This window comes from Pyxicephalus adspersus, chromosome 4, assembly GCF_032062135.1.
Source record: "Pyxicephalus adspersus chromosome 4, UCB_Pads_2.0, whole genome shotgun sequence".
NCBI classification, from domain to species: domain Eukaryota; kingdom Metazoa; phylum Chordata; class Amphibia; order Anura; family Pyxicephalidae; genus Pyxicephalus; species Pyxicephalus adspersus.
The window spans coordinates 26,325,565-26,335,909 of NC_092861.1; the positions used below are offsets into that span (position 1 = coordinate 26,325,565).

At 40.2% G+C, this 10,345-nt stretch overlaps 1 protein-coding gene across 2 annotated transcripts in view; it reads left to right on the plus strand.

Annotated features, from left to right (window-relative positions):
- Positions 1 to 1,427: 1,427 nt before the first annotated feature.
- UGGT1 (UDP-glucose glycoprotein glucosyltransferase 1) overlaps positions 1,428 to 10,345 on the plus strand; it is a 57,987-nt gene continuing 49,069 nt past the window's right edge. For both annotated transcript variants that reach the window (XM_072407601.1, XM_072407602.1), the window contains exons 1-3: positions 1,428 to 1,485; positions 6,151 to 6,289; positions 9,481 to 9,554. In XM_072407601.1, the coding sequence (XP_072263702.1) occupies positions 6,165 to 6,289; positions 9,481 to 9,554 (199 nt within the window). In that variant the 5' untranslated portion in view covers positions 1,428 to 1,485; positions 6,151 to 6,164. The remainder of the gene's footprint in view (positions 1,486 to 6,150; positions 6,290 to 9,480; positions 9,555 to 10,345) is intronic.

The following is a 10,345-nucleotide window of genomic DNA, read 5'->3' on the forward strand; positions in this document are numbered from 1 at the left end:
GAACAGAGGCCAATTGGACCATTATATTCACTCCAAATACAAATAATTCTGGAAGACTAACGCCCCTGCATGACACCCAAAACTGCATGATTTTTTCTGTGTTCATATTGAAGATCTTAGTTTGCAGCTTTTATGCTTGGAAAGTGATACTAATGCACTGGAAGGGTTGGATCAGCACAAGCCCAGCTACTTCTGCAGTAAATCTGAGCTGTGAACCTCCCCATCACTTCACAAGAGAGGATGGACCTCTAGGCAGTCTTGTGGGACAATACTATTATAGGCATGCAAATATGGAGGTTTCCTCTGTTAAGGAGGATCTTGTCAATTAAAGGGATTCAAGCTCCTGTGTTTTTCCTTCAAATCCCTCCACAGTTCTTGTCCCAGTTACCTTTCTGACTTGGTAAAAAAATACTCCCCAGCTACTCTCTGCGCTCCTCCAATGAGGGAAGGTCGGCGCACTTGCGGGGGGACGGATCGGACAAAGAGAATGCGGCCCAAGAATGGGATCTGAGCGGCAGAACACTGGAGGACGCCCATGGGACCAGGTAAGTGTTTTTTACTTTTTTTTAGCTACCCTGAGTGTGACTCGGGGTTAACGCTATCAGCTGTTTTTTTTTACCCCGAGCCACCCTTGAAGTTACCGCTCAGGAGGTTAAATAAGGGACTCTTAGTGATTTTGTCACTGTGTAGTTGCTGCCAGCAACTATATCATTAATATGACATGGCCCTAAACCATAGAAACAGTAAAAATGTATGTGGAGTAAAAAATGTTTTAGTGCTATCGCCTCTTAGATTGTTAGCTCTTTGGGGCAGAGTCCTCTCCTCCCCCTGTGTCACTGTCTGTATCTGTTAGTTGCAACCCCTATTTAATGTACAGCGCTGCGTAATATGTTGGTGCTATATAAATCCTGTTTAATAAAATTCATAATTGCTGTTGCATGCAAAAGCTATGAGGAAAGGTAACCACACTCTCTATGTAACCTCAAATATATAAACTGAAGCAATAGGCAAAGAGACACAGTGTTCATATTTTATTTTTCACTAGAATATTTCATAATGATTGTTTCCTAAACAAGCCCCTTATATGACCCCAATGTCAGAAGTTCTTAAGGACTGAAGCTGCATTTACCAGGATACTCCCCCACAGCACATTGTGTGGGCAGACCTATCTCCAACCAACTTTTACTTTCGAATGTCCAGTCAGCACAATACAGGCTGGCGCCATCTTTGATATTGGCATTGTACTCTGTGTGGGCTTCCTTTAGTGCATAAAATGATAATTACTGTATAGATTATACTGTTTTAGCCTTAGTTTTGGAGATAGAATAGAAATTAGAACTTAAAAAACAGTGCTAAATCTGATAATACCAGTAACGACCACAACAAAGATGGCCGCTGCCCTGCTATAGTGACGCACGCTTCCTATAGGGAACAGGAAATGACCCCAGGGAGGTGTGGCGCCTCCAGGAAAAGGAGCCGGTAACCGTGAGTATCTTGTATTTGGGTTCCTAGATGTAATAGGGATTTGAGTTTAAGGGACAAGACACGGTGTCGGTCCTCACTCCTTGTTTCCGCTCTCTGTGGCTGCTTTATTTATTTGTAGTTTGAGGAAAGAAAGTGTGTTACAGAGAATGGAAGAACAGCAGGGAGACCTGTCCAACAGTGCAGGGATGGGGGAGGGAAACTCAAAGCAGATAGAAACCCTAAATGAATGGCAATTAGTTTTCCAAAGCATTGCATGCCATGAGCAGTTATCACTAATTCCTTTGTTTTCATCTTTCTTCCTTCTTTTGTTACCTCTGCAGACTCATTGCAGCCAGTCTTTTCTCCTCAGAGAGACTTTCATTGCTTTTCTCTAGTAATAAAGACATTTTAATTAAATTGTATGAACTTCCAGTCATTTTCATTCCACAGCTTTCATTAAACTCATATTTAGTTATCCTGCAATGGGGGTAAAAAAACTTATAGGGTGACAACGCTTCATCCCTGGTTTCCATATTACTCTTGTGTTGTCACCCTATTATCAGAGGCCATTGAGCACATATTGCCGGAGAGCATGCCGATATATAGGAAGGTAATAGGCTGCAGGAGATCAGCAACAAGGGATGAAATGTAATGAAAACACAAAAACAGAAGCAATTGTTTATGAAATATAATGTTGTATCAGGCTTGTAGTCATTCTTTTGGGTTTTATTTACACTTCACTGTATACATGTGTCATTGTACTGTCTTCCATAGAGGGGAGAGCTAAGCTCGGTCTTCTTGTATCAGCAGATCTGTCCGCACCATTGTTCTTTATTATTATTACATAGTATTTATATAGTGCTGACATATTACACAGCGCTGTACAGAGTCCATAGTAATGTCACTAGCTGTTCTCAAAGAAGCTTACAATCTAATGTCCCCATTATAGTCACATGTCATTATTAGAGTCTAAGGACAATTATTTCAGGAAAACAGATTAACCTAACTGCATGTTTTTGGAATGTGGGAGGAAACCCATGTAGATACGGGGAGAACTTGCAAACTCCATGCAGATAGTCCTGGCCGAGATTCAAACCCGGAACCTGGCGCTGCAAAGGCCAGAGTGCTAACCACTAAACCACCCTATAATATTCAAATCTTTGTGAGATATGTACTGATTGGCTTCCATGCTTGTCCTGAGCTTGAGCTCGTTCAAGGGATCAGATTGTTATTTGAGTTGTTCGCTCCTTTGGCTGGGTACACACGTGCAATTGTTCTTGTCTGATATTGGATGAGAATTTTGTGTGTGTACAGCGCTCGTCGTTCATCTTTCAAACGACCGTCCTGGCAGATCCATGGACGATGAATGATTGTAATAGAAGTGAAGGGGAGAGAGCACCGTTCTCCGCCTTCCCCTCTCCATAGAGCAGAGCGGTTCTGTATGTACAGCGCTCGTTCATGCATTGTGCAGTCACTTTTTTGTTGGGAAGGATCATGAAAGATCCTTTGCAATGACAATTATTGCACGTGTGTACAAAGCCTTAGAGGGTATGGCTGATAAATAATTGGTTTGTTTTGACTTATAAAAATGTTTCAAAACAATCAGTAAAAGCAAAACGTGTTCAGCTTTTACACTTTTTTTGATTTTTACTTTACAATGTTTCAGTAGCATGAGAACTTGAGATCATTCCAGAAGGAGAAGGTTCAGCCTTATATAGTGTAACATTCAGGCTGTGTGAACGGACCCCCTAAATATATCAAAGTGTATATAACACTAAAAAAATACTTCAGTCTGCATGATACTGAGCTGTTCTGAAGCAACCTGGGTGGGAAACTTATCGCAGAATATTATTATTAAACAGAATTTAGTTAGTGCCAACATATTACGCAGCGCTGTACATTAAATAGGGCCTGAAAATGACAGACAGATGCAGACAGTGACACAGGAGGAGGAGAGGACCCTGCCCAGAAGAGCTTACAATCTATCTAACAGTTGTTACTGCTGTGATCACCAGCTAATCCAGAGGTCATGCTCTTCAGTTTTCATGCACATGGATAGGTCAGTTTCCCTAAAAGGGCTAACAGTATTTTACAGCGTTACTATTGCTAAAATACATAGGGCCTGTTCACTGTGTTAGGCTACATTCAATTATTTTGATATGTGCATTGTAATTAGACAGCCAGTTAGTTTGAATTATTATTAAACAGTATTTTTGTAGCTCCAACATAATATGCAGCGCTGTACATTAAATAGGAGTTGCAAATGACAGACAGATACAGACAGTGACACAGGAGGAGCAGAGGACCCTGCCCCGAAGAGTTTACAATCGAAGAAGAGGGGCAAGTAGCACACAATAAAAGGGGAATCTAATGCACCCATATAGGGTACAAGCAGCATGTTTGGCAGCCTAGATCACCACAATGCATGTTATTGTGCATTGCCACACTCTGACAAAGTGCATTGGGGTGCCATGTAGACTGCACATCTCACCAAGTTGCATAATGTTCAACCCAGAATGGTGGGCAGAAATTGTAGGTAGGTGGCAGCTCCAGTATTGTGACCTAGCTCTACAGTAACCACCCAAAAATAGCCAGATGGTTACTAAAAAGTGCCAGGTGGTGCGCCTGCACATTGGTTTAAAAAGGTCCTTACGGTCCATCCAGACCCACCCTATTTTGTACAGCACTGTGTTTTATAAAGAAAGTGTAAATATTAAATTCCCACCTGATAAAGACCTCACTTGTATTACCATGGGTTGTGCAGGTTCATTTGACTTAACATTGGACCCCCACCTGGTGCACTGTTGTAAATCCATTGCTGTAAGATGTGTTATCACAATACGTAAGTGACTGGAGATCATATATTACAGAGCTGCCCAACTCCAGTCCTTTAGGGCCCCATGCAGGATATAAACAGTCATTGTGTGACCCTATGTAAACTATGTCTTACTAAATTTACTTCTGAATGCAGATCCCAGCCCTTGGGGAGTGGGCAGAGCTGATCTGGCATATATGATTTTGGATATGGCAGTTTTCTAATCCTTCAGTTTGTTGGCTGTGATCACAGGAGGTCAGATATTCTCCTTTATAATGCCCTGTCCTCCGCACTAACAATTTATGCCATGATTTGCTGATGTGTCCCAAGCAAATATGAAATTGGCAATATTTTGGGGGATGTTCTAAGTAACAATGACATACCGATATGTTTTCTTAGACATATTTTTAAGTAAAAGTATTTTCCCTCTAACTGAAAAAAAAAACTGCCTGCAAACTGCAAACTGAATCCTTGCCTCCACTGAAACTGGTAACACTAGGCACTTGTACTTGTCATTTAAATAAGTTCCTATGCCTGCTTCATCAAATCCCAGCATTTCTATTGGTAACTGAGGCTTTATCTTGCCTTGGAGATAGTTCAAAGTCTGCTATACAATCTAGCAAGTGATTAGAGATGTGTAGAAGTGCCTGTATGTTATGTGTACATAGTGGGTATGGTGGGTTTAGGGTAAAGAAAACCTGTCATTCAGCAACTGATGATGGTATTTTATCTTTACTGGCTAAATGGTTTATCGAGGTCTGCCAAATCTCAGATGTTGGATTGAAATGCTGTCATGATGTTCTGTTACTTCCCCCATCTCCTAGATTGTAAGCTCTTCTGGGCAGGGCCCTCTCCTCCTCCTGTGTCACTGTCTGTATCTGTTTGTCTATTTATTGTATAGGGCTGCGTAATATGTTGGTGCTATATAATTCCTGTTTCATATTAATAATGATGTAATTTAGGTATTCTTTATTCCATAGTGCAATGCTAGCATTTTAGGTACCTGTTAGGTAGTGCATGCACAGAGAAACAGGTTCATCAGGGTTATTCTTCTGTTTTCAGACAAAATCCTGGGGAGGGGCAAAACCTGTAAGTGTTGGTAAAATCAGAATCAATTAAAATATTGTGACCAGGCAGGTCCTTTATTGGGACTGGCGATGGTCCGATTTGTAGTAAAATACCAGCATGTGCCTTATCATGAATTGCAGTCATCAGTCTTCACTCAGCCACAGGTGCCGTCTTCTTCAACCATCTTTTTCCTGTTGTTGGGTCTTTGGCCATCTTGATTGGCAAGGCTGGAATGAAGAAACTCCCATATGTGGGCATTCATTCATTCCTGGCGGCCCCAGGGGATTCTGAAGATTGCTCAGGTAGTGTTATATAAAGCAGAATCTCAGTAGGTGAAAGGATATGTTGATTGTTGCAAATTTGTACTTCAATCTCTTTTAACAATTTTTTTCTTGCTTGAATACAATTTTAAAACTCAAGTACGGTAATTTTATTTTTGATGTGATCATAATGGTGTGTATCCTTAGAAAGCGATGGGATGTAGAGAATAAATTGTTGAAATCAGTAAAGTGCCCCTGTTCTGCTTACTTTTATGTTGTCTTTGCTTAATAAAAGAGCTCCATGTATATAGTGATTGTTTGTGTACAAATGTGTAATTTTTATGTGTAGTTAAAATAGACCACAGTGTGTTTTTTCAATGCTGTAAAGTTTTGCATTGTGTAAATAAACTAAAGACACTTTATGTGATTAGATTACTTTCAATATCAGAATATGAGCTTCTAATACTGACATTTAATATATGACTTCTAATTCTGACATTTATTATATGACTTCTAATACTGACATTTGCATCTTTTCTGCAGACACTGCTGTCAAGATGGATTCACTGCGGTTACTCCTGCTTCTGAGCTTTTGCTTCTGCTCAGCATATGCAGATTCAAAGGCCGTCACTATGTCCCTCACCACCAAGTGGCCTTCTACATCCCTGGTGCTAGAGGCCAGGTAAGACTTATCAATGTGTAGAACCAAGAAAGACCAAAAAGTCTCTATTTTTGCTAAATGTCTACAGTTTCCTGCAGTCCAGAATAAACTATTGAGAAGTTTATTGTTGTTACCCATCAAGCACTGCTCCATTGTACAGTATTATCTTGCTCATACAGTGCTCAACTTAGAATTTTTTTTAAGCTAGGTGGGAAGAAGTTGTAGGCAGGTGGAAGCCCCTGAATTGTGACTGAACTCATCAGTAACCACCCAAAAACAGCCAGGTGCTTGTTGAAAAGTGTCGGGTGGTGCGCCTGCCTAAAAGGGGCTGGGGAGAATACTGCTCATATGTTTTAGGCTATTGGCAGCTGGAGAGGAAGGGCTAAAACAATTTTCAGGAATTTTCGTGGATCATATGATTGACCCCAGCAGTGTTCTGATACTCATTCATAGTCCAATGAACAGGCTACAAATGTAGAGCTACATGTTCTGAACAATGGTATTGTACTGCCATCATAGCTTGGCAGGGTGTTTTGGCAAGTTACTTTTAACATTCACCCATTTATTATCTAAGGTTCTTTAAGGTTCGGTCTCGATACAGCTTGGTCTAAAATGCTTGCTATCCAGAATTACCCATACAATGGTGCCTGATTTATTCCAAGGCTGGAGAGGATACACGTTCATTGGTGAAGCTGTGTTGTCCAGCAAACCTGGACTGGATTTCTTCAAAGTTATTTGCTATAAAATGTTTTGAATCCTGGACCAGATCCATTCTTGGTTTGTTGGATCACCCAGCTTCACGGACAAATGTGTATCCTCTCCAGCCTTGGAGAGCTTTAATAAATAAGGCTTATTGTCTACATTGATTTTTAGACGAAGTTTCATTCCCAGCAGTGCAGTACGCTTCTAATTTCTGATTTAAAGGTATCACATGAGTTGAAGTAGGTTGGGAATCTTTGGAGTAGAAGAACAGGTCTTACTTTTGCTGAAGGCTGAGGAGTGAAGAGTTCCTTGTTTGGATAAATAAAGAAATTAACTTGGCTCGAGTGTCATTTCCTCACCTATGTATTTACCTCTGTGCCCTGGTTCCTGGTCCAGTGATCCTTTGCTGTAAACCTCTGGTCCTTTTCCTTTCTGTATTTTAATGTGTTGGAGTATTAAGCATCTTTTACACTTTGCTCTCCTGTTAAGTCCTCCCTTCACAGGTTATAAATATAACTATTTGTGTCATTTACTGACCCATTTGGAGTATGTTCCACGGAAAGATTCAGGAACTACAGCCAGATAGGAAGCTTTGCAGATTCTCTGTGTACACTTAAATTATACAACACACAAGCTAGAAATAGTGTACAGAGACTGCTCCTAGAGAAATAATAAACATGTCCTACTCTTCCCCATAGGCTGGAAAAAAGTTTAAAGCAGTTTGGACTTTCACTGACTATGATTGCTAGCAAACAGCTAGATAGAGTTAAAAAGTATATGTAATCTTCCTTTTCTTTTTTTTAGTTTTTTTTCTTAAGAAGGTGTACAGTGTTACAAATATATTAGAGATTTTAAAGTTATTATTATTAGTAATAATAAACATGTTTTATATCGTGCCAACATGTTACACATCGCTGTACATTTAATAGGGATTTCAAATGACAGACAGATACAGACAGTGACACAGGAGGAGAGGACCCTGTCCAGAAGAACTTACAGTCTAGGAGGTGGGGAAGTAACACACAATAGGAGGGGAGATATGTAGTGGTGGGAAAAAGTGAGGGATTTAAGAGGCAGAATAAGGTGGGTAGGCAACTTTGAAAAGATGGGTTTTGAGTGCTCTTTTAAATGAGCTGAAAGTAGGATCAAGACGAATAGGATGAGTAAGACCATTCCAGAGGGTTGGGGCAGCTCTAGAAAAGTCTTGAAGCCGTGCGTGTGATGAGGGTATGAATGAGGAAGTCATTAGTAGGTCATCAGAGGAGCGGAGAGAGTGACTGGGGTGGTATATTTTTCTATCAGGTCACAGAGGTAAGTGGGACAATAACTGTGGAGGGATTTGAAGGCAAAGCACAGGAGCTTGAATTTGATTCTCAGGTGAAATGGAAGCCAATGAAGAGAACTACAAAGAGATGCAGCGGAAGAGGAGCGGAGGGAAGGAGGGATGAGCCCGGCTGCAGCATTCATAATAGATTGTAGAGGAGAGTCGGGTTAGTGGAATACCAGAGAGGAGGAGGTTACAGTAGTCCAGACGAGAGATGATAAGAGCATGTACAAGGAGTTTGGTGGTCTCTGGGGACAGGTAGGGGCGGATTTTGGGGATGTTGAGCAGGTGAAAGTGACAGGACCTGTAAATGTTCTGAATATGGGGGGTAAATCGGAGGGTAGAATCGAGGGTGACGCCAAAACAACTTGCCTGGGGGGAGGGACAAATAACAGTTAGGAATATGTCAGGGGGAGATTTGAAGTTATAATATAAAAAGTAACTAGTCATTTTATAGTTAATCTGAAAGGAATATCAACTGATTTCAGTCTATCCAATTTTTTTCATGTATATGTAAACTGTTTTATTTGTATACATTGATAAATACTTTTCCAATATATTTTGTTCATCTTCTGTTGTTCAATGACAACATTAAGACCTGGTGATTTGGCTGATTAGGGATCGGGTGAATGGTAGGAGGCAAGGAAAGTATATTCTCTCAGAGCTCTGGCAGTGGAAAGTGATTGAAGGATGCAGTGCTTTCTGTTCAGCATGTTTGTTACTTGGTCTAGGTTTTTAAGTGCTAATTTATAACAGAGAGACAATTAAAACAGATTTTTTTCCTCAGAACACTGCAGTAAATAATTCTCATTATGCTGACATTTGTTATATCTTAAAATGCAGAGTGTGGTGTGGAGCCTGCGGTGTACTTTAGAGTGATCTCTGCTGAGAATTCTCCATAAAAGGAGGAGAGTTCACAAAGGTTCGCTTCCTTCTGGCACTTTTTTTTCTTCATTCATTAAAATAAATAGGGCTGCACTTGCTTTGGGAACTAAAATCACATTTATAAAGAGCTCAAACTGCAATTACTATACATGGCAGAAAATAGTTTATTAAACTGACCGAAATGTGACCGTGGTAAAGACAAACTGTTGCTTAATAAATAATAGATACCCTTTAAATATTAATAATTCAGTTGTCAGTACCAGACAATGCTAAAACCTTTTCTTTTTTATTTACTTTTCAGTGAATTTCTTGCGGATGATGGACAGGATAAGTTCTGGAGCTTTGTGGATGAAAACCAGCAAATAGAAGATCAAGGTAAACCATTAATTGTCCTTGATTGAACATTGTTGAGTGAGATCCCAGCTCACACGTTAGACTTTTGCCTTGGAAACAACATTTCCAAAGACAAAAAACGGAAACATGCATTAATGAGAGCTTTACATAGAGCACCATTCTGCGGGAAGGGGGGAGGACAAGTGAGTTGCACCCAACTGCGTTCTCCTCCCTTCACTTCCATTGCAGTCGTTCGTCTTCTGTTGTTCATTGATCCACCATGATTGAAGTCGGACAGGCACTGTACACACATTAGATTCTTGTCCGATACCAGCCCTGGGGCTTGTATAGGTTGGCTGAGAATCATCTGACTTGTGTACATAGCCTAAGGCATCAAAAGGGTTCTGGCCCCCATGCACTTATGTCAGTTTATGGTCTCCTTCACTCTGCATACATTCTTCTGATGAAGTTTGCTAAACTTGGGTCTGCTTGGCAGGAGACTGCAAAATGCAATGAGTTTAAATCGGTTAACTATTGGACTTCTCTTTGCACGTCATAAATCATAAAACTGTATATATATCAAGCTAGTAAAACCTGTTATCCTTATATGATAAGTACTATATAATAATAAGTACTTCATCTAATTATTACTTATCCTAATTAGTACTTCATACTAATTCCAGACAATGATTATGGTAGGTGCCAATACTTAGATCTTTTAAGGTGATATTCACATTCTTCCATTGATACTTGGGACCTAGAAAAAGTGTGCAACCCTTGAAGTGTCAGAACACCTTACCTCCTTAAGAGCTCGTGTTGATGTGTTTTTTTTT